This window comes from Bos indicus, chromosome 28, assembly GCF_029378745.1.
Source record: "Bos indicus isolate NIAB-ARS_2022 breed Sahiwal x Tharparkar chromosome 28, NIAB-ARS_B.indTharparkar_mat_pri_1.0, whole genome shotgun sequence".
Classification (NCBI taxonomy): domain Eukaryota; kingdom Metazoa; phylum Chordata; class Mammalia; order Artiodactyla; family Bovidae; genus Bos; species Bos indicus.
In genome coordinates, this window is record NC_091787.1 from 7,256,155 (window position 1) to 7,280,416 (window position 24,262).

General features: G+C 43.4%; 1 protein-coding gene and 1 pseudogene across 2 annotated transcripts in view; one reads left to right on the plus strand and one right to left on the minus strand.

Annotated features, from left to right (window-relative positions):
• The window catches only part of SLC35F3 (solute carrier family 35 member F3), a 426,863-nt gene that overhangs the window by 388,523 nt on the left and 14,078 nt on the right, over positions 1 to 24,262 (plus strand). For both annotated transcript variants that reach the window (XM_070781798.1, XM_019954272.2), the window contains one exon: positions 19,813 to 20,032. In XM_070781798.1, coding sequence (XP_070637899.1) covers positions 19,813 to 20,032 — 220 coding nt within the window. The remainder of the gene's footprint in view (positions 1 to 19,812; positions 20,033 to 24,262) is intronic.
• Positions 1,994 to 15,215, minus strand: LOC139180310 (dnaJ homolog subfamily B member 13 pseudogene; annotated as a pseudogene).

Here is a 24,262-nt window from a genome sequence, read left to right on the forward strand (position 1 = left end):
CCTTATGGCAGAAAGCAAAGAAGAACTAAAGAGACTCGTAATGAAAGTGAAAGAGGAGAGTGAGAAAGTTGGCTTTAAACTCAACATTCAGAAAACTAAGATCATGGCATCCGGTCCCATCACTTCATGGCAAATAGATGGGGAAGCAATGGAAATAGTGACAGACTTTATTTTGGGGGGCTCCAAAACCACTGCAGATGGTGACTGCAGCCATGAAATTAAAAGATACTTGCCCCTTGGGAGAAAAGCTCTGACCAACCTAGACAGCATATTAAAAAAGAGACATTACTTTACCAACAAAAGTCTGTCTAGTCAAAGCTATGGTTTTTCCAGTAGTCATATATGGATGTGCGAGTTGGACTATAAAGAAAACAGAGTGCTGAAGAATTGATGCTTTTGAACTGTGGTGTTAGAGAAGACTCTTGAGAGTCCCTTGGACTTCAAGAAGATCTAACCAGTTGATCCTAAAGGAAATCAGTCCTGAATATTCATTGGAAGGACTGATGCTGAAGCTGAAACTCCAGTACTTGGGCTGCCTGATGCAAAGAACCGACTCATGTGAAAAGACCCTGATGTTGGGAAAGATTGAAGGCAGGAGAAGAAGGGGATAACAGAGGATGAGATGGTTGGATGGGATCACTGATGCAATGGACATGAGTTTGAGGAAGCTCCGGGAGTTTGTGATGGACAGAGAGGCCTGGCGTGCTGCAGTCCATGGGGTCACAAAGAGTCGGACACGACTAAGAGACTGAACTGAACTGACTATGGTGATTGAGCATTTAGGGGAAAGATGGAGCATTCATTAGGAAAGGCTGAACATTCAGCGTCTGGTGTCCAGGATGCGGATGGTACCAGATTGGAGAAGTTTCTTCACTAGACAGTGACTGGCTGGCCTTTGAAACCTTGATTGTAGATGAGATTGCTTCAGTCATTGTCTGCAGGGTAATAAGAGAGTGGACTAGAAGAGAACCCTGGAAGGTACCAAGGAAGCCTTGGGAGGGTGTGGAGAGGTGGGAGGAAGCCCAGAGGAGTGTGCTGAGTTGGAAGCCAAGAAGGGTGTTTCAGGGAGGAACAGTCAGTGATGGTTTCCAAGAGTAAGATGAAGACCTGAAAGTGCCTATTTGATTCAGCAACAGAAGGTCTCTGGTAACCGATCTAGGGGTTTGGGTGAGTGGTGGGAGCAGACACTGAATTAGGGTGAGCTGAGGGTGAGAGAGGTGGTCATGGGGGACATGAGTGCCATGACTCTTCTAAAAGCTTGGCTCTGAAAGAGGGCTGGAGAGAGGGAAAGGGGTTGATGAGATGCTTGCTCTTGCTTTAGGTGGGGGAGCATTTTGTTAATATTAAGCTTGGTGAGGCTTCAGTTCAGTTCAGTTCAGTCCAGTCGCTCAGTTGTGTCCAACTCTTTGCGACCCCATGAATCACAGCATGCCAGGCCTCCCTGTCCATCACCAACTCCCGGAGTTCACTCAAACTCATGACCATCGAGTCGGTGATGCCATCCAGCCATCTCATCCTCCGTCGTCCCCTTCTCCTCCTGCCCCCAATCCCTCCCAGCATCAGATGGTGAGGCTTAGACATGTTTAATGGTGATGGAAAGGATCCAGAAGAGAAAGGGGGCCATTGGGAGTGTTCACTGAGGAGTGAGCCCAGGCTGCAGTTCATTCGAACTTGAACTTGGGAGCATCACTTAATCTGTCTGAGTTATAGCATCTTTTTTTTTAAAAGGAAAAAAGAAACACTTTATTTCCTTAAATATAAAGGGACAGAGAGGCCTGGCGTGCTGCACTCCATGGGGTCGCAGAGTCAAACATGACTTAGCGCCTGAACAACAACAAAAACTTTATTGTGTCAGTTTAAAAGTTCCATGAGGATGCCATCCCACCCTCATGTCATGTCTGTGCCGTGGGCTGGCTCCACTGCACACCTGAGGCTGAGCTGGTCAGGCCCAGCTAGCCTTCACCTCCCCTGCTCCAGGCCCAGTCCACCAGAGTCAGGTCAGCAATGACTGGCATAGCATCTCTTTCTGCTGGGGTGTGAGACAGGTAGGGAACTGGCTGGCGCAGAAAATGAAGACATCCCCCTTCTTCATGGGGTTCTCTGGCAACATCCCCTTACCTGGCACCTTCTTGTAGCCCTTGGGGTGGACAGTGTTACTGGCGGGGATGTTGAGCAGACAGTCATCTAGGGTCTTCACCTCCACAGAGTAGTGGGTCAGAGCCTTACTCAAGGAGATGGAGATCACAAAGAAGAAGTTGTCGTTCTCCCTGTGGAAGCAAGGGTGCAGTTTCTCCTTTATGATAAGATGATGTCAGCTGAGATGATGTTGGGATTCTGGTCCTCTTCCTTTTCGAAGGTGATACACGTGCCCTGCCTTCAACCAGGCTTTACGTCATCCATGAGGATCTCGTCCCTGATGGTAGAGGAGTACCCATCCTCGTTCAGCACTCTTTGGGAGCTCTTAATTTTCTGAGTTCAGTCAAAGAACAGAGTAGGTTTTCTCTCTATCTATGGTTTTCAAACTGCACCCCTCAGAGCTGTCTCAGGACACTCATCATGGCAGCTTCAGCCACAGCAACCTCTCATGTGTTTTCAAACAGTTTTTAGTTTTTAGCAACTTAATACTGATACATGTACATATCTTGGAAAAGCAAAATAACAGTAAAAGAATTATCATAAAAATAGCAACTCCTGCTCCACACCTGCTCACTCTCAGTCACTCCCAGTTCTTATGGATATTTATGACAGTTAGATGCATTGATTTCTGTTAGACCCCATCCCCTCTTCACCTGAGTCTGTCCTCTCATAATGCTATCCCAGTTTTTGGCTAATTATAAATGGGCAAATTTAACTCATTGACTGTCTCCTTTTACCAGGAACTCCGGTTTCTCCTGCCAGCAGTATTTGCCTGTTTTTATTGCCTTTACCTTGATTTCCATTAATGCTTGCTATTTTTTTTGAAAACGTTCCACCACCTCGAAAATCTGTCAGCATGTTCCCTGTGCTGATTTAATGAGGAGCCTCCCCTCCCAGGGCCTCTGTGACTCCCTGGTCTGCCATCCCAGGACCAGTGTTCAGTCCTGCCTGTGTTGGAGCCTGTTCCCTGCTTCCCTGTCTTCCTCTTGCTTGGTTTACACCCTGGTTTTAATGTAACCCATCCTTCTGTAGCTTGCAAGACCGTGTTTTGAGCACTGCCTAACTGAGGATATGTCTATTTCATTCTCACATTTGATGGATGGATGGTTGGCTGATTTTAGAATTCTGACTTGAAAAATATTTTCCTTGAAAAATTGTTAAGGCCATTATTGCCTGGCTGTCTGATGCTATTATGATTTCCTATCCTTTAGCCCCAGGGCTTCCCTGATATCTCAGTTGGTAAAGAATCCTCCTTTAACGCAGGAGACCCCAGTTCAATTCCTGGGTTGGGAAGTTCCCCTAGATAAGGGATAGGCTACCCACTCCAGTATTCTTGGGCTTCCCTTGTGGCTCAGCTGGTAAAGAATTCATCTTCAATGTGGGAGACCTTGGTTCAATCCCTGGGTTGGGAAGATCTCCTGGAGAAGGGAACAGCTACCCACTGCAGTATTCTGGAATGCTGTATTAGTTTCAGGTATATGGGCTTCCCAGGAGGCACAGTGGTAGAGAATCTACCTCCCAGTGCGGGAGGCACAAGAGACTTTGGTTCTATCCCTGGGTCTGGAAGATCCCCTGGAGAAGGAAATGGCAACCCACTCCAGTATTCTTGCCTAGAAAATTCCATGGACAGAGGAGCCTGGTGGGTTACAGTCCATGGGGTCTCAAAGAGTCAGACACTGAGTCAGACTGACTGAGAGTCAGACTGAGCAATTGAGTGCATCCTTTGGCCAGTTTTATTTCTCTAGGGAGCCTTAAGTCTTATCTTTATCCCTTTTTTTGCCACAAGTATATGCCTTGTCATGGTTTTTCATTCATTTTGCTTGGTACTTGATCAGCCTTTTCATTATGAAGACTCACATCCTATAGTTCCAAAAAACTTTCTTGAATTATTTATTTTGTAATTTCCTCCATTTCATTTTTTCCATTTTCTCTTTCTAATGTTCTTTTCAGTTCAATATTAGACCTTCTAGCTTGACCTTCTCATTTTATCTTTTTTTTTTCTGTTTTTCTCTCTCACTCTCTCCCACTCCTCGAGATTAATCAACTTTATATTCTAACTCTTCTGTTAATTTTTTTAATCCATTTTTTTTCTTTTTTTTTAATTTTATTTTATTTTTAAACTTTACAAATTGTATTAGTTTTGCCAAATATCAAAATGAATCTGCCACAGGTATACATGTGTTCCCCATCATGAACCCTCCTCCCTCCTCCCTCCCCATACCATCCCTCTGGGTCGTCCCAGTGCACTAGCCCCAAGCATCCAGTATCGTGCATTGAACCTGGACTGGCAACTCATTTCATACATGATATTATACATGTTTCAATGCCATTCTCCCAAATCTTCCCACCCTCTCCCTCTGCAATAGAGTCCATAAGACTGTTCTATACATCACTGTCTCTTTTGCTGTCTCGTACACAGGGTTATTGTTACCATCTTTCTAAATTCCATATATACGCGTTAGTGTACTGTATTGGTGTTTTTCTTTCCGGCTTACTTCACTCTGTATAATAGGCTCCAGTTTCATCCACCTCATTAGAACTGATTCAAATGTATTCTTTTTAATGGCTGAGTAATACTCCGTTGTGTATATGTACCACAGCTTTCTTATCCATTCATCTGCTGATGGACATCTAGGTTGCTTCCATGTCCTGGCTATTATAAACAGTGCTGCGATGAACACTGGGGTACACGTGTCTCTTTCCCTTCTGGTTTACTCAGTGTGTATGCCCAGCAGTGGGATTGCTGGATCATAAGGCAGTTCTATTTCCAGTTTTTAAGGAATCTCCACACTGTTCTCCATAGTGGCTGTACTAGTTTGCATTCCCACCAACAGTGTAAGAGGGTTCCCTTTTCTACACACCCTCTCCAGCATTTATTGCTTGTAGACTTTTGGATCGCAGCCATTCTGACTGGTGTGAAATGGTACCTCATAGTGGTTTTGATTTGCATTTCTCTGATAATGAGTGATGTTGAGCATCTTTTCATGTGTTTGTTAGCCATCTGTATGTCTTCTTTGGAGAAATGTCTGTTTAGTTCTTTGGCCCATTTTTTGATTGGGTCATTTATTTTTCTGGAGTTGAGCTGTAGGAGTTGCTTGTATATTTTTGAGATTAGTTGTTTGTCAGTTGCTTCATTTGCTATTATTTTCTCCCATTCTGAAGGCTGCCTTTTCACCTTGCTAATAGTTTCCTTTGATGTGCAGAAGCTTTTAAGTTTAATTAGGTCCCATTTGTTTACTTTTGCTTTTATTTCCAATATTCTGGGAGGTGGGTCATAGAGGATCCTGCTGTGATGTATGTCAGAGAGTGTTTTGCCTATGTTCTCCTCTAGGAGTTTTATAGTTTCTGGTCTTACGTTTAGATCTTTAATCCATTTTGAGTTTATTTTTGTGTATGGTGTTAGAGAGTGTTCTAGTTTCATTCTTTTACAAGTGGTTGACCAGATTTCCCAGCACCACTTGTTAAAGAGATTGTCTTTAATCCATTGTATATTCTTGCCTCCTTTGTCAAAGATAAGGTGTCCATATGTGTGTGGATTTATCTCTGGGCTTTCTATTTTGTTCCATTGATCTATATTTCTGTCTTTGTGCCAGTACCATACTGTCTTGATAACTGTGGCTTTGTAGTAGAGCCCGAAGTCAGGTAGGTTGATTCCTCCAGTTCCATTCTTCTTTCTCAAGATAGCTTTGGGTATTCGAGGTTTTTTGTATTTCCATACAAATTGTGAAATTATTTGTTCTAGCTCTGTGAAGAATACTGTTGGTAGCTTGATAGGGATTGCATTGAATCTATAAATTGCTTTGGGTAGTATACTCATTTTCACTATATTGATTCTTCCAATCCATGAACATGGCATATTTCTCCATCTATTAGTGTCCTCTTTAATTTCTTTCACCAGTGTTTTATAGTTTTCTATGTATAGGTCTTTAGTTTCTTTAGGTAGATATATTCCTAAGTATTTTATTCTTTCCGTTGCAATGGTGAATGGAATTGTTTCCTTAATTTCTCTTTCTGTTTTCTCATTATTAGGTATAGGAATGCAAGGGATTTCTGTGTGTTGATTTTATATCCTGCAACTCTACTATAATCATTGATCATTTCTAGTAATTTTCTGGTGGAATCTTTAGGGTTTTCTATGTAGAGGATCATGTCATCTGCAAATAGTGAGAGTTTTAGTTCTTCTTTTCCAATTTGGATTCCTTTTATTTCTTTTTCTGCTCTGATTGCTGTGGCCAAAACTTCCAAAACTATGTTGAATAGTAATGGTGAAAGTGGGCACCCTTGTCTTGTTCCTGACTTTAGAGGGAATGCCTTCAATTTTTCACCATTGAGAATAATGTTTGCTGTGGGTTTGTCATATATAGCTTTTATTATGTTGAGGTATGTTCCTTCTATTCCTGCTTTCTGGAGAGTTTTTATCATAAATGGATGTTGAATTTTGTCAAAGGCTTTCTCTGCATCTATTGAGATAATCATATGGCTTTTATTTTTCAATTTGTTAATGTGGTGTATTACATTGATTGATTTGTGGATATTGAAGAATCCTTGCATCCCTGGGATAAAGCCCACTTGGTCATGGTGTATGATCTTTTTAATGTGTTGTTGGATTCTGATTGCTAGAATTTTGTTAAGGATTTTTGCATCTATGTTCATCAGTGATATTGGCCTGTAGTTTTCTTTTTTTGTGGGATCTTTGTCAGGTTTTGGTATTAGGATGATGGTGGCCTCATAGAATGAGTTTGGAAGTTTACCTTCCTCTGCAATTTTCTGGAAGAGTTTGAGTAGGATAGGTGTTAGCTCTTCTCTAAATTTTTGGTAGAATTCAGCTGTGAAGCCGTCTGGACCTGGGCTTTTGTTTGCTGGAAGATTTTTGATTACAGTTTCAATTTCCGTGCTTGTGATGGGTCTGTTAAGATTTTCTATTTCTTCCTGGTCGAGTTTTGGAAAGTTGCACTTTTCTAAGAATTTGTCCGTTTCTTCCACGTTGTCCATTTTATTGGCATATAATTGTTGATAGTAGTCTCTTATGATCCTTTGTATTTCTGTGTTGTCTGTTGTGATCTCTCCATTTTCATTTCTAATTTTATTGATGTGATTTTTCTCCCTTTGTTTCTTGATGAGTCTGGCTAATGGTTTGTCAATTTTATTTATCCTTTCAAAGAACCAGCTTTTGGTTTTGTTGATTTTTGCTATGGTCTCTTTTGTTTCTTTTGCATTTATTTCTGCCCTAATTTTTAAGATTTCTTTCCTTCTACTAACCCTGGGGTTCTTCATTTCTTCCTTTTCTAGTTGCTTTAGGTGTAGAGTTAGGTTATTTATTTGACTTTTTTCTTGTTTCTTGAGGTATGCCTGTATTGCTATGAACTTTCCCCTTAGGACTGCTTTTACAATGTCCCACAGGTTTTGGGTTGTTGTGTTTTCATTTTCATTAGTTTCTATGCAAATTTTGATTTCTTCTTTGATTTCTTCTGTGATTTGTTGGTTATTCAGCAGAGTGTTGTTCAGGCTCCATATGTTGGTATTTTTAATAGTTTTTCTCCTGTAATTGAGATCTAATCTTACTGCATTGTGGTCAGAAAAGATGCTTGGAATGATTTCTATTTTTTTGAATTTACCAAGGCTAGATTTATGGCCCAGGATGTGATCTATCCTGGAGAAGGTTCCATGTGTGCCTGAGAAAAAGGTGAAATTCATTGTTTTGGGATGAAATGTCCTATAGATATCAATTAGGTCTAACTGGTCTATTGTATCGTTTAAAGTTTGTGTTTCCTTGTTAATTTTCTGTTTAGTTGACCTATCCATAGGTGTGAGTGGGGTATTAAAGTCTCCCACTAGTATTGTGTTATTGTTAATTTCTCCTTTCATACTTGTTAGCATTTGTCTTACATACTGTGGTGCTCCCGTGTTGGGTGCATATATATTTATAATTGTTATATCTTCTTCTTGGATTGATCCTTTGATCATTATGTAGTGACCATCTTTGTCTCTTTTCATAGCCTTTGTTTTAAAGTCTATTTTATCTGATATGAGTATTGCTACTCCTGCTTTCTTTTGGTCCCTATTTGCATGGAAAATCTTTTTCCAGCCCTTCACTTTCAGTCTGTATGTGTCCCCTGTTTTGAGGTGGGTCTCTTGTAGACAACATATGTAGGGGTCTTGTTTTTGTATCCATTCAGCCAGTCTTTGTCTTTTGGTTGGGGCATTCAACCCATTTACGTTTAAGGTAATTACTGATAAGTATGATCCTGTTGCCATTTACTTTATTGTTTTGGGTTCAAATTTATACACCGTTTTTGTGTTTCCTGTCTAGAGAATATCCTTTAGTATTTGTTGGAGAGCTGGTTTGGTGGTGCAAAATTCTCTCAGCTTTTGCTTGTCTGAAAAGCTTTTGATTTCTCCTTCATACTTGAATGAGATCCTTGCTGGGTACAATAATCTGGGCTGTAGGTTATTTTCTTTCATCATTTTAAGTATGTCTTGCCATTTCCTCCTGGCTTGAAGAGTTTCTATTGAAAGATCAGCTGTTATCCTTATGGGAATCCCCTTGTGTGTTATTTGTTGTTTTTCCCTTGCTGCTTTTAATATTTGTTCTTTGTGTTTGATCTTTGTTAATTTGATTAATATGTGTCTTGGGGTGTTTCGCCTTGGGTTTATCCTGTTTGGGACTCTCTGGGTTTCTTGGACTTGGGTGATTATTTCCTTCCCCATTTTAGGGAAGTTTTCAACTATTATCTCCTCAAATATTTTCTCATGGTCTTTCTTTTTGTCTTCTTCTTCTGGGACCCCTATGATTCGAATGTTGTAGCGTTTAATATTGTCCTGGAGGTCTCTGAGATTGTCCTCATTTCTTTTAACTCGTTTTTCTTTTATCCTCTCTGATTCATTTATTTCTGCCATTCTATCTTCTAATTCACTAATCCTATCTTCTGCCTCTGTTATTCTACTATTTGTTGCCTCCAGAGTGTTTTTAATTTCATTTATTGCATTATTCATTATATATTGACTCTTTTTTATTTCTTCTAGGTCCTTGTTAAACCTTTCTTGCATCTTCTCAATCCTTGTCTTCAGGCTATTTATCTGTGATTCCATTTTGATTTCAAGATTTTGGATCAATTTCGCTATCATTATTCAGAATTCTTTATCAGGTAGATTCCCTATCTCTTCCTCTTTTGTTTGGTTTGGTGGGCATTTATCCTGTTCTTTTATCTGCTGGGTATTCCTCTGTCTCTTCATCTTGTTTAAATTGCTGATTTTGGGGTGTCCTTTCTGTATTCTGGCAGTTTGTGGAGTTCTCTTTATTGTGGCGTTTCCTCGCTGTGTGTGGGTTTGTACAGGTGGCTTGTCAAAGTTTCTTGGTTAGGGAAGCTTGTGTCGGTGTTCTGGTGGGTGTCCAGTAATGAGTTATGAGATGTCTATGGTTTTGGGGTGACTTTGGGCAGCTTGTATCTTGAAGCTCAGGGCTGTGCTCCCTTGTTGCTGGAGAATTTGCTTGGTATGTCTTGCCCTGGAACTTCTTGGCCCTTGTGTGGTGCTTGGTTTCAGTATCGGTATGGAGGCGTTTGATGAGCTCCTGTCAATTAATGTTCCTTGGAGTCAGGGTTTGGATTTAAGCCTCCTGCTTCCAGTTATTGGTCTTATTTTTACAGTAGTTTCAAAACTTCTCTTTCTATACAGTACCAATGATAAAACATCTATGTTAAAGATGAAAAGTTTCTCTACCGTGAGGGTCACCCAGAGAGGTTCACAGGGTTACATGGAGAAGAGAAGAGGGAGGAGGGAGTTAGAGGTGACCCGAATGAGATGAGGTGGAATCAAGAGTGGAGAGAGTGAGCTAGCCAATAATCACTTCCTTATGTGCACTCCACAACTGGACTGCTCAGAGATGTTCACGGAGTTATACAGAGAAGAGAAGATGGAGGAAGGAGACAGAGGTGGCCAGAAGGATAAAAGGGGGGAGTGAAAAGGAGGGAGACAGATCCAGCCAGTAATCAGTTCCCTAAGTGTTCTCCACCATCTGGAACACACAGAAATTCACAGAGTTGGGTAGAGTACAGAGGGGTTAGGGAGGAGACACAGGCGACCTGGTGGAGAAAAAGGAGAGTCCAAAGGGAGAGAGAGCAGTTAAGCCAGTAATCTCGTTCCCTAGTGAAAAATGGGTACTGAAGATTGGGTTCTTAAAGGTACAAAATTGGTAACAAATACATAAAAGCAAAAATTAAAAATCTAGAGTAGAGTTTGGAATTTTAAAAATATGATGTTAAAGAAAAGAAGAAGGAAAAGAAAGAGAGAAAAAACGAACAAACAAAACCAAACAAGGTTGCAAAAATTATGAAGAAAAAATAGGTACAAAATTGATAACTAATACCAAAAAGCAAAAGTTAAAAATCTAGAGTAGAGTTTGGAATTTCAAAAATACAATGTTAAAAAAAAGAAGAAGAAAAAGAAAGAGAGAAAAAACAAACAAACAAAAACAAACAATGTCGCAAAAATTATAAAGAAAATACAGGTACAAAATTGATATCAAATACCAAAAAGCATACCCCAGAGGGATGGTATGGGGAGGGAGGAGGGAGGAGGGTTCAGGATGGGGAACACATGTATACCTGTGGTGGATTCATTTTGATATTTGGCAAAACTAATACAATTATGTAAAGTTTAAAAATAAAATAAAATTAATTTAAAAAATAAATAAATAAATATCTATACTGGTAAAAAAAATAAATAAATAAATAAAGTAAACCCCAAAAGCTTGATACCAGCTCATTAATAAAATTTTAATGAACATTCAAAAAAAAAATCTAGAGTAAAGTTTGGAATTTCAGATATACAATGTTATATAAAAGAAGAAGAGAAAGAAACAGAGGGAAAAAAAAGTCACAGAAATTATAAAAAAACTATAGGTACAAAATTGATAACAAATACCAAAAAGCTAAAATTAAAAATCTAGAGTAGAGCTTGGAATTTCAAAAATACAATGTTAAAGAAAAGAAGAAAAAAAAAAAACAAGGTCAAAAAATAAAATATATATATATGAGGTTTGCTGAAGAAAAAAAAATAGGGTCTTTTTTTTTTTTTTGCAAAGTAATAGGTTATAAAAGTGAAAATTAAAGGAATAATAGAGGACTTAAAATTTTTTTTTTAATTAAAAAAAAAGAAAGAAAGAATGATCGTAAAAATAGTAAAAATATATCGAGGACTTTCTCTGGTTTTGTTGTGAGTATTGTGGATTCAGCTCATTTTTGGCTAGTTTCTTGGTCCGACTTTTATTTCTCAAGATCTATAGGCCCCTTCCTATGTAGTCGGTAGTAACCACAGGGTTTTAATCTATTGCCTGTAGCTTTCAAGGCGGTTCCCTCTGTTATAGCTTCTTCTGTTTGCTGGACTCTTCAGTGTCTGGTTTCTGCCCTGACACAAAGGGGATGGTGGAGGACACTTTTTTTTTTTTTCTTTTTAGGCTCACTTGTTCAGTCGCGCTGTGGGGGAGGGAGGGAGGGATGCTGCAAACAAGTAACACTGGTGTGTGCTCGCAGTGCCTCAGCCACACTGGATCTGCCCCCGCTCACAGCGCGTGTAGCCTCCCTGCCCACATTGCTCAGGCTCTAGGTTGTTCCGCTGGGAACCATCCGTAGCCGGCCCTGGGCTGCCTGCACCTCCCAGGTCCAAGCCGCTCAGGTTCAGGCACTCGGGTAGTCCTCAGAGGCGCAGACTCTCAGTTGGGCCTGTGTTTTGTGCCCTTCCCGGGTTGGAGCAGCTCCGGTGATGAGGTGTTTAGCGAGTGTGATTGCTGCAACTTATCGCCTCCCTGCCACTCAGTTATCTAGGTGTACAACCGGCGCACCTTCTCAGGTGGATGTTGACCATCCAGACCCCCAAGAAGTTTTAGTTAGCAAAGAAGCCTGCTTACAGTTTTATAGATAATGTCTCTCTGGGGCTGCGATTGCCCCCTTCCGGCTCTGGCTGCCTGTCACTGGAGGGGGATGGTCTGTAGCCGGCTATCTCTGTTCAGTCCTTTGTTCCGTGCACGGGCCTGGCGGTGTCTTAGGTTAGGGCTGGCTTTTGGCATGATGATAGATATCCCACAGTCTGGTTTGCTAGCCCAAATTATTTCGCTCAGATAGCACTCAGGGTATTCAGGCCAGGTCCTTACTCTAAGCAATGCAGCCCGCGCTGCGCGTCCCTGCCCAGCCCCCGCTTGCTAATGGCGTGTGCAGGCGTCTGTGCTGCTTCTCCGCTGGGTGAGTTACCACAGGGCTCGCAATGTGTGGGTTTTAATTGTTTATTTATTTTTTCTCCCTGTTATGTTGCCCTCTGTGCTTCCAAAGCTCGGCACAGATTCGTCAGTGAGAAGGTTTCCTGATGTTTAGAAACTTCTCTCTTTTTAAGACTCCCTTCCAGGGACGGAACTCTGTCCCTCCCTCTTTTGTCTCTTTTTTTGTCTTTTATATTTTTTCCTACCTCCTTTCGAAGACTTGGGTTGCTTTTCTGGGTGCCTGATGTCCTCTGCCGGCATTCAGAAGTTGTTTTTTAGAATTTACTCGGCTTTTAAATGCTCTTTTGATGAATTTGTGGGGGAGAAAGTGTTCTCCCCATCCTACTCCTCCGCCATCTTGGCTCCTCCCCCTTCTGTTAATTTTTTAAATGTGGCTACTCTATATTTAATTTGAAAAATTACTGCCATTTTTATAACCATTTATTATTGTGTCACGGATACAATTTCTTCTCTTCTCTCTCTAAGGACGTTACCTCCTCCCTAACCCAAACTGTATGAATCCTAACTATCCTTCAATTTTGTTGTTGTTGTTATTTAGTTGCTAAGTCATGTCCAACTCTTTGTGACCCCCTGAACTGTAGCCTTCCAGGCTTTTCTATGCATGGGATTTCCCAGGAAAGAAAATCCTTTTTTTGGATTCCTTAGAATTGGGAAATCCTTATCCAGGGGATCTTCCCGGCCCAGGGATCAAACTTAATCTCCTGCTTGGTAGGCAGATTCATGATCACTGAACCACCTGGAATGCCAACTATCCTTCGAGGTCCAACTCAAAACTTTATCTTTTAGGAGACCTTCTCCAATCAGTCCAACTCTTGCCACTAGATAGGAATTCTATAGCATTATTATATTCCACGCTACTTAATAGGTAATTTTATTTAAACTTGCATTACTTCCTTTTGAGGAATCAGTCTTATCTCCCCAATTTTACCATAATCTTTCAAAAAGAGGGACTATTTACTTGTTTTGTATCAGCTACCGTGCCTTGTCTAGAATTGTGACTGTAACAAGTGATAAGCAGATGCTTATTGATTTGACTTAAATGATAAGCCATCCTTATCCCACCAAACCAACCTATCCCAGTGAGAGTTCTTTAAAGAGCACCAAGAACATAGGTATTTTTAAAATTACATAAGTGTAGAACTTACAGATTTTTATAGCTTTCCCTGTCTTTCGCAGTGTTTCAGCTCAGTTCAGCCGCTCAGACGTGTCTGACTCTTTGCGACCCCATGGACTGCAGCACACCAGGCCTCCCTGTCCATCACCAACTCCCAGAGTTTACTCAAACTCATGTCCATTGAGTCAGTGATGCCATCCAACCATCTCATCCTCTGTCATCCCCTTCTCCTCCAGCCTTCCATCTTTCCCAACATCAGGGTCTTTTCAAATGAATCAGCTCTTTGCATCAGGTGGCCAAAGTATTGGAGTTTCAGCTTTAGCATCAATCCTTCCAATGAACACCCAGGACTTATTTCCTTTAGGGTGGACTGGTTGGATCTCCTTGCAGTCCAAGGGACTCTCAAGAGTCTTCTCCAACACCACAGTTCGAAAGCATCGATTCTTCTGCACTCAGCTTTCTTTATAGTCCAACTCTCACATCCATACGTGACTGCTGGTAAAACCATAGCTTTGACTAGACAGACCTTTGTTGGCAAAGTAATGTCTCTGCTTTTTAATATGCTGTCTAGGTTGGTCATAACTTTCCTTCCAAGGAGTAAGCGTCTTTTAATTTCATGGCTGCAGTCACCATCTGCAGTGATTTTGGAGCCCCAAAAAATAAAGTCAGCCACTGTTTCCCCATCTATTTCCCATGAAGTGATGGGACCAGAGGCCATGATCTTAGTTTTCTGAATGTTGTTTCATCTACACCTAATTCAGCAGTGATATTTTAGCGAATTCCTTTTATTAAGTGTTCCTTGAAGCTCCCAACATAAATTTCGTAGAAAAGCACAGTCATACTTTTCTCAGTCACACTTCATTGATTTAGGAAATATTTAATTGAATTATGCACTTGAACAACCAAGAACAGTGGACACAAGCAGGATTGGAAGCAAACACATTGAAATCTTGGCCAACATGATTTAGGCTGGTAGGACCTGAAGGGCTTGGGTATGCTAAGGAGTAAGTTGCCAGCTTCAGGCCTTTGTCCTGCCAGGAATGAATGGTGTTAGACTGTTGTGTCAGCCAAGTGGAAGCAGTCAAGAGAGTGTCTACTATCCTCTATTCTTGGTGTACCAAGAAGAGGTCTTTGGCAGAAATGGATTTGTGCTCATCATCTATCTTGGGTTCCTTTCCTATCAAGGGTGTATGTGGGTCATATACCCAAGCCAGCTGACATGGCTTAGTACATAGTCTTTGATCTGAAAACAACTCAGGTTTACTGACTCAGGGGCCAATCATCTTAGTCTCATTTGAACCAAAATCTACCCACCTGATCTGTAATCCCCTGACCATGAATCCTCAAAGGGCCAACAGAGCTCTGCTGGGCCTAGAAATCATGCCTTTTCCATCTCTGGGATGTAGTCCCACTCTGAGTGTGTGCTTAGTCATGTCTGACCTTTGCAACTCCATTGACTGTAGCCCGGAAGTCTTCTCTGTCCTTGGGATTTTCCTGGCAAGAATACTGGAGTGGGTTGCTGTTTCCTACTCCAGGGAATCTTCCCAACCCAGGGATCGAACCGGCATCTCTTGCACCTCCAACACTGGCAGGCAGATTCTTTACCAATGCACCATCTGGGCATTCTCTCCTCCTTACTTCCGATCGGCAGCCTGCACTGTTCACGTTCATTACCCAGCCATACTTGTTCCCCATCTGCCACTTCAACAGCCATTGCACTTCGGATGAGTCAAACATAAATTCTCAGAGAGGAGATATCTGAGTTGACTTTGTATGGCCCCCTGCCACAACATGACTCATTTTTTATAATAGGGGAAACTTGGAAATCCTCCTTGTGTTACGTTCCCTTTGGAAGGCTAACCTCTAAGTTTAATTCCAAGGTGTATGTGCTCAGTCACGTCCAACTCTTTGCAACCCCATGGACTGTATCTCGCCAGGCTCCTCTGTCCATAGAATTTCCCAGGCAAGAATATTGGAATGGCTGGCCATTTCCTATTCCAGGGGATCTTCCTGACCCAGGGATCGAACCAGCAACTCTTGCATCTCCTGTTGTAGGAGGCATATTCTTTACCACTGTGCCACCTGGGAAGCCCACTGATATTAATGACATTAAAAAATACTTGTCTTTCCTACTGATCATACTCAAGGGACTGACATCACTTTTTTGTGAGCCTTCATGATCACAAACATGAAGGAAGCTGCCCCTGGTCACCATCCCTGATAAAAGGAAGTGGTTGTTCAATCGCTCAGTCATGTCCAACTCTTTACAATCCCATGCCGGCCTCATACCAGGCTTCCCTGTCCTTCACTATCTCCTGGAGTTTGCTCACATTCATGTCCATTGAGTTGGTGATGCTATCTAACCCATCTCATCCTCTGCCGCCTTCTTCTCCTTTTGCCTTCAGTCTTTCTCAGCATCAGTATTTTTCAATGACTCAACTCTTTGCATCAGCTGGCCAAAGTACTGGTGCTTCAGCTTCAGCATCAATCCTTCCAATGTATCTTCAGGGTCGATTTCCTTTAGAATTGACTGGTTTATCTCCTTGCAGTGCAAGGGACCCTCAAGAGTCTTCTCCAGCACCTCAGTTCAAAAGCATCAATTCTTTGGTGCTCAGCCTCCTTCATGGTCCAACACTCACATTGGTACAAGACTACTGGAAAAGCCATAGTTTTGATTATATAGATCTTGTCAGCAAAGTGATATCTTTGCTTTTTGTCATAGCTTTCCTTTCAAGAAACAAAGGTCTCTTAATTTCATGGCTGCAGTCACCGTCTGCAGTGATTTTGGAGCCCAAGAAAATAAAATCTGTCACTGATTCCACTTTTTCCCCTTTTATTTTTCATGAAGTGATGGGACTGGATGCCATGATCTTAGTTTTTTGAATGTTGAGTTTTAAGCCAGTTTTTTAACTCTCTTCTTTCACCCTCATCAAGAGGCTCTTTAGTTCCTGTTCACTTTCTGCCATAAGGGTGGTATCATCTGCATATCTGAGGTGTTTGATATTTCTCCCAGCAATCTTGATTCCAACTTGTGCTTTATCCAGTCCAGCATTTTGCATAATGTACTCTGCATATAAGTTAAATAAACAGGGTGACAGTATGGGAGAAATATCAATAACCTCAGATATGCAGATGACACCACCCTTATGGCAGAAAGTGAAAAGAAACTAAAAAGCCTCTTGATGAAAGTGAAAGAGGAGAGTGAAAAAGTTGGCTTAAAGCTCAACATTCAGAAAACAAAGATCATGGCATCTGGTCCCATCACTTCATGGGAAATAGATGGGGAAACAGGGGAAACAGTGTCAGACTTTATTTTGGGGGGCTCCAAAATCACTGCATATGGTGACTGCAGCCATGAAATTAAAAGATGCTTACTCCTTGGAAGGAAAGTTATGACCAACCTAGATAGCATATTCAAAAGCAGAGACATTACTTTGCCAACAAAGGTCCATCTAGTCAAGGCTATGGTTTTTCCAGTAGTCATGTATGGATGTGAGAGTTGGACTGTGAAGAAAGCTGAGCACTGAAGAATTGATGCTTTTAAACTGTGGTGTTGGAGAAGACTCTTGAGAGTCCCTTGGACTGCAAGGAGATCCAACCAGTCCATCCTAAAGGAAATCAGTCCTGGGTGTTCATTGGAAGGACTGATGCTAAAGCTGAAACTCCAATATTTTGGCCACCTGATTCGAAGAGCTGACTCATTGGAAAAGACTGATGCTGAGAGGGATTGGGGGCAGGAGGAGAAGGGGACGATAGAGAATCAGATTGCTGGATGGCATCACCAACTCAATGGATATGAGTTTGAGTGAACTCCAGGAGTTGGTGATGTACAGGGAGGCCTGGCGTGCTGCAGTCCATGGGGTCGCAAAGAGTCGGACACAACTGAGTGACTGAACTGAACTGAACTGAACTGATACAGCCTTGACATACTCCTTTCCCAATTTGGAACCAGTCTGTTGTTCCATGTCTGGTTCTAACTGTTGCTTCTTGACCTGCATACAGGTTTCTCAAGAGATAGGTAAGGTAGTCTGGTATTCCCATCTCTTTAAAAATTTTCCACAATTTATTATGATCCACACAGTCAAAGGCTTTCGCATAATTAATGAAGCAGAAGTATATGTTTTCCTGGAATTCCCTTGCTTTCTCTGTAATCCATTGGATGTTGGCAATTTGATCTATGGTTTCTCTGCCTTTTCTAAACCCAGCTTGTACAGCTGGGAGTTCTCTTTTCATATTCTACTGAAGGCTAGCTGAAGGATTTTGAGCATAACCTTACTAGCGTGTGAAATGAGCACAATTGTCCGGTAATTTGAACGTTTCTTTGGAACTGGAATGAAAACTGACTTTTCCAGTCCTGTGGTCGCTGCTGAGTTTTCCAAATTTGCTGGCATATTGAGTGCAGCACTTTAATGCACCATCTTTTAGGATTTGAAATAGCTCAGCTGGAGTTACTATCACCTCCACTAGCTTTGTCTGTAGTGATGTTTCCTAAGGCCCAGTTGACTTTGAACTCCAGAATGTCTGGCTAGCTCTAGGTGAGTGACCACACCATCATAGTTCTCTGGGTTATTAAGATCTTTTTTGTATAGTTCTGTGTATTCTTGCCATCTCTTCTTAACCTCTTCTGCCTCTGTTAGGTCCTCACCATTTCTGCTCTTTATTGTGCCCATTCTTGCATGGAATATTCCTTTGGTATCTCTAATTTTCTTGATTAGATCTCTAGTCTTTCCCATTCTGTTGTTTTCTTCTATTTCCTTGCATTGTTCATTGAAGAAGGCCTTCTTATCTTTCCTTGCTCTTCTCTGGGAAGAAGGGAGACTTTTGCAAATAGGGGCTGGAGAAAAGTGCATGGAAAGTGCAACTGAACTATTGTATGAAAATTAAAGGGCAAACAGAAATATCATGTCAATTAGATGAAAGTTCCGTTCATAGAAAGCCCAAATGGAGTCAATGCAGTTGAATTGGTTTCTTGGTAAATTTAGTGGTTTGACTGATTTGCCTGTTGCTGGTTTAGAAGCAGCACAGAGTTCAGCAAACAGTGATGAGCTTTCTGTTTCTTCTACGGATGCCATGAACAAAGGCAAGTTGCACTTTAGATTGATGGAAAGAACAATCAAATTAAATTTACAATTGCATCCAATCCCCTTTGACTTTTGTTTTCATTTTTCTCCTTGATTGTGGCATTTTCATGTTATTAATAGGTGGCCTGGGCTGTGGCTGTTCTCCACCTTAGTGTATTTGACTTGTTCTAGTTCCATCTTTTCTCCCCTCCTCACTTGCTGGTATCTGGGCCACACTGGGCCCTGCTGTGAGCTTGGGCTGTGATGGCTATGGGAGCATGTCCTCTCACGTCCCTCTCCTTGGCCTGGCTCATCCAGCCCAGCAGAATGATGCTTTCTGCTCCTGGGCAGGGCAGTGGGCAGCTGTCTGCAGAGCCAGCCAGTTAGTCCTCTGTTCACACCCTCTGCCCCCCACCTCCTCCCCTCCATCCACTTCTGCCTGAGCAAGGTTGGCTTTCTTTTTCTCAAGCAGTTTTCCAAATACCAGTGATCCTTCCCCTAGATTCTGGAAAGGCGATGTTGGAAAACGTTTGTCTGCAGGTTTCCTCATCTCCTTCTCTCTTAAGCCACTGAGCTCTTGGATCTGCTCATCCTTCTTGTGATCACCTCTCAGATGACGTGGGGAGAGGACCTTCCACACGTGAAATGACCAACTAAAAAGGCCCTCATAGAGAAAATGTACAGTTAACACCGTTGATAAAATAGTCAAAATGTATTAGATGTGCCCAAGAAATGAATGCCACTGCCTGATCCCAGAGACAACTTCATTTGGAGGCAAATTTTTTAAAAATATGTTTTGGGGAGTTCTCTTTGAGTGTCCAGGCCCCTGAGAAGTAAGGCCTAGAGACTTCCTGGTCTAGAGACTTCCTTCTTTTACTAACCAAGGAGCAGGATCCCTTAGGTGGTCACCGTGGAACTGGGGCTTCTTCAGATCCAATGGTTCCACCATGACCTTCTCCGAAACCAACCATTCCATACCCAACATGGGCCAAAGGAATCATCCACAGTGGCCAGTCCTTGTGCTGGGAGCCTCGTGCAGTGCTTTCTTCAGTGGACTAGGTCGAAGGGCTTTGGTAGAAAGACGTTGCTAAAATATAATAATAAATAAAAGCACTCCACCCCTTCCTGCATCTGCTAAAAACAAACAAACAAAATAACTGGGTAGAGGGGGATAAAAATGATCTGTCTCAACCCGAGAATATAATAACACTGCCTCTCTTTCCTTGTTTTAGGGAATGCTGTCGATTTTTTGGAGACAATGGCTTGACTTTGAAGGTGTTTTTTACCAAGGCAGCACCCTTTGGTGTTCTTTGGACACTCACAAACTACCTGTACTTACATGCAATAAAGAAAATAAACACTACGGATGTCTCCGTATTGTTCTGCTGCAACAAAGCTTTTGTGTTCTTGCTCTCATGGATCGTTCTCAGGGACAGGTTCATGGGAGTGAGGGTAAGTTCCTTATTCTCTGTCTTCCTCCCTCACTCAGTCACGCCAGCCAAACCTGCCCATCGGCTTGCTTAACTCCATGTGCTGGACCGTTCAGCCTAAGCTGCTAACCACTCTCCTTCTGATTTGCAGCAGAAAAGGAGCCCAGCCAAGGGCCAGGCTCCTGGGGTGCCTTGCAAACCTTCTTGCTTGCGAACCATTCTAGACAAGCATTCATTAAAGCACCTTTCATTTCAAGCATTTCAACAAGCATTCCCTAAACTGCGTGCCGGTTGGGGTCCCCCTTAGGGAAGGGGTGATGTATTCAGCCTGCTTCTCACAGTCCCTGCAGCCCAGAGCCCTCAGCTAACACTGCCATAACACTGATATCTGAAACTAAATGTCCTCATCCACGTGGACACGCCCTCTTGGTGGGCCGTTTATCTGGACGGTGCCTTCAGTGCCCAAGTGGGCCAGACACACTTAGAAAGTGAAAGTCGCTTAGTCGTGTCCGACTCTTTGCGACCCCATGGACTGTAGCCCCCCAGGCTCCTCTGTCCATGGGGATTCTCCAGGCAAGGATACTGGAGTGGGTTGCCATGCCTTCCTCCAGGGGATCTTCCCAACCCAGGGATCGAACCCAGGTCTCCTGCATTGCAGGTGGATTCTTTACCAACTGAGCCACCAGGGAAGCCCAGTTCAAATTCTAAACACACTTAAGACCCACTTAAGCACAGTTCAAATTTTGGAGGGACAGTTTCACTTGCTTCAACCCCAGAGGAAGGGAGAATGAAATGATACCCCTTGAATTACCTCTCATTGTCACCTCTGAGACTGAGTAAATTCCCTTAAAATAGAGTGAAATTTATCTAGTCATATTTTAGAACAATTATGTGAAATATGATAAATGTGCTATCAAACATGAGCCTACAGATAGAGGAGTCCACCCAGGATGAAAGGAATAGGTGACATTTAGCCTTGGAAAATGGCAACCCACTCCAGTATTCTTGTCCGGACAATTCCATGGATAAAGGAGCCTGGCAGGCTACAGTCCATGGGGCTGCAGAGTCAGACACGACTAAGGAACTGAGCAGACCCTGTGACAGAATCCTGTTGCCTTCTGCTTGTTGCCCTCTGGTGGCCAGAAGCTACCACTGCCCCACTATCACTTCGTCACAAACAGAGACAGAAATGATTTGACCAGGCTAGATCTCTGGTAGTCAGAATGCATCACTTACCCCTTCTTGCACCCTCAGAACATGTAGGAAGGCCAGGAAGCTAAGAGTCCTTTTGGACAGCAGTCCCATTAGAGGGAACCCTGCTGGCACCCCGCAAAGGGGCAGATTCCAGGCTCTCTCCTTGTGTCCTTGGCTCACTGTCCTGGGAACAATGACATCACCTTCATGGTGGCTTCACGCCCACCTAGTTACTCAAACAGCAGTGGGGACGTGAGTCAACTGCTGAGTTGTATTTTTAGCTTGCAGTAGGGGGAAAATTTGTTTTGAGGCTTCGTGTTAATTTTGGAATAAGAACTCAGCTCACTGAGCTGCCACCCAGAAAAGCTTTGAGCAAATAAACCACAGAATACATCTCCACAAGAGGTACAGCCAGCAGCAATCTGTCCAACAGCCTCCCAACTGGATACTGAAGGCTCAGATGTGCTGGGGCCCATGGTGGCTTTCTTTTGAGGCCAAGAGCCAAGAAAATGCATGGCGGAGCACTCTCGGGGTGTGACTCTAAAAGTCCAAAGCAGATTCCAGACGGGAACACTATTGGGGAAAGATGCTGCAAGGTTCACTGTGCATCGTGGGGAAGAAAACGTTTTTGAGGTTAAGAGAAGGAGGTGTGAAAATACTGACTCACAGAAAGCAGAGTGACACACCCAGATCTTTACCTCATTGCTGTGCAAGATCCCCCTCACATCCCGGAGCTGTGATTTGGTCCTGCCATCCTGGCCACTTGCTTGGTCTGCACTGACCACTGCAGACCGAGCAGATTTTCATATCGAGGCCTTCGGCACGAGGCCAGCACTGAAACAAAGATCCAGGAGCCGGTGCTGGGGATGGAATTTACCAACCTGTAAAGCACCACGCAGTCCTAGGTCTCTCTGATAATTATCACCCCTCCTAGAAGTAAGTGACGTGTCCTCTAAGATCGTCCCACTCCAAGTCAAGGTGGGGCACCCTCTTCTTATCGTCAGGAGTTCAGAGAGCTTGAAAAAAAATATGTAAGATGCCAGCAGCTGGGCAGAATGACAGAGGTCACCCTGGGGAAACAGATGGAGATTTGAGCCCAGGATGAGGCCTAACACGCACGCTTCTCTGAGACTTCTCTCGGACTGCTAGGTTGGCTGACCACCACCTGCTGGGTCATCGCCAGGACTGAAGGGAACTGACACTCATTTCCATCCTGATGGCTGGGCACACTGGCCTGAGAGTCGCCCAGACATAGAGAACAGATGTTTGTGGAGCAGGCGACATAGAGGGCCTGCATTATTAAGGCAGTGACTCAAATCACAAGAGTTTGTGGTTCCTGGAAAACCAGCAGCAGGTCTGCGTCGGGCAGACAGACCAGGAAGAGCAAATGTTTATCTTCAAATGCTGGGGAGGTTGTGGCCACACGTGGCATCAGAGGCTAGTGTTTGAGAGGAGCCCAACCTGGCCCCCATGTCACCCCTTGACTCTGCGCTTGGATATGCTTTTCACATGTGTCCTGGCTCTCCAGGCTCAGGGGTCATAATGCAACAAGGAGGTGCTAAATCCTAGAGCTGAGGGACAAGGGTTTGGGTACACTCTCATAAGCTGTTGAATGTTAAGCTAGTTACTTAACGTCTCTGAGCCTTAATGACCTCATTTTAAAATACAGTTGTTGGCGACTTCCTTGGCAGTCTGGTGGTGAAGACTCCACCCTTCCAATGCAGGGGGTACAATCCCTGGTCAGGGTACTAGGAACCCACATGCATGGGGTGAGGCCAAAAAATAAAACAGAACGTTGCTGCTGCTAAGTCGCTTCAGTCGTGTCCGACTCTGTGCGACCCCATAGATGGCAGCCCACCAGGCTGCCCCATCCCTGGGATTCTCCAGGCAAGAACACTGGAGTGGGTTGCCATTTCCTTCCCCAATGCATGAAAGTGAAAAGTGAAAGTGAAGTCGCTCAGTCGTGTCCGACTCTTCAACACCCCATGGACTGCAGCCTACCAGGCTCCTCTGTCCATAGGATTTTCCAGGCAGGAGTACTGGAGTGGGGTGCCATTGCCTTCTCCAAACAGAACGTTAGGACTCATCTTATAGAATAGTTGTAAGAATAAAGTAAAGTGATGCATGCCTGACACATGAAACCCCATAAATGTTATCTTCTCTCACTGTTGTTATTCTTCTTATTCCTTCTCAAGTAGAGGGGTTTGATGGACCAGCCCACTTCTTTGGGTGATAGTGTCAGAGGTTGACAGACACTTAGGAAGGCAGTTGGGTGCAGCAAAAGCAGCGGGAGAATGAGAGCAAGTAGAATGCTGGAGATAGGAGAGACGGCCCCTCCTAAGCCAGAGCCCACCCAGCTGTGGTCAGCGGCTGGATAAAGGCCATGGCACCCCCAGTCCACATCTCGGAGGGGAGGGCAGATGGCATTCTTAGCTGTTCAGAACCACCCACTCCAGCTAGAGTGCAAACCAGGAGGACTGGAGAAGCAGCAAGGAGGGCAGCTAAGGGATCATCCGAGGGGCCTCAAACCCCAGCAGCATGATCCTGGGGAGCCTGGACCTTTTCCAAGAGGTCCAAGAGGACCTTTTCCACCTCAGTCTGACCCCAGCTGATGTTTTCCATAATTTGCCCACTTGCAGCCTTTGGTTCAGTGCCACCCCTGAACAGTAACTCCTAGCGCTGACCTCGACTCCACCTTCTGTTTGGGAGGTTGTCCTCCGCCACCCGAGCACAGCTGGGGAAGGGCACAGGGCACACAGAGCGTGGGGGAGCATGGGGTGGGGGGCTCAGGGTCCAGATGCCTTTCCAGCCTCTGAAACAAGCAGGGTGAACTAGAGGGTCTGCTAATTCCTCCAGGCTCTCTTGGCATCGGTGAGGGCGGTGCAGGACTTAGGAGGGAAAGGCTGAGGGAAATATCTGTAAAAATTATCCCGTCCCTTCCCTTTTTTAAACGTCTCCAAACTGTACAAATCTAAAACCCATCACAAACGAAGCTCTGTTTGGCAGAGGGCATGCAGCCCATCACATCTCTAGCAGGAGTGGGAAGCAGTGCTGGTCT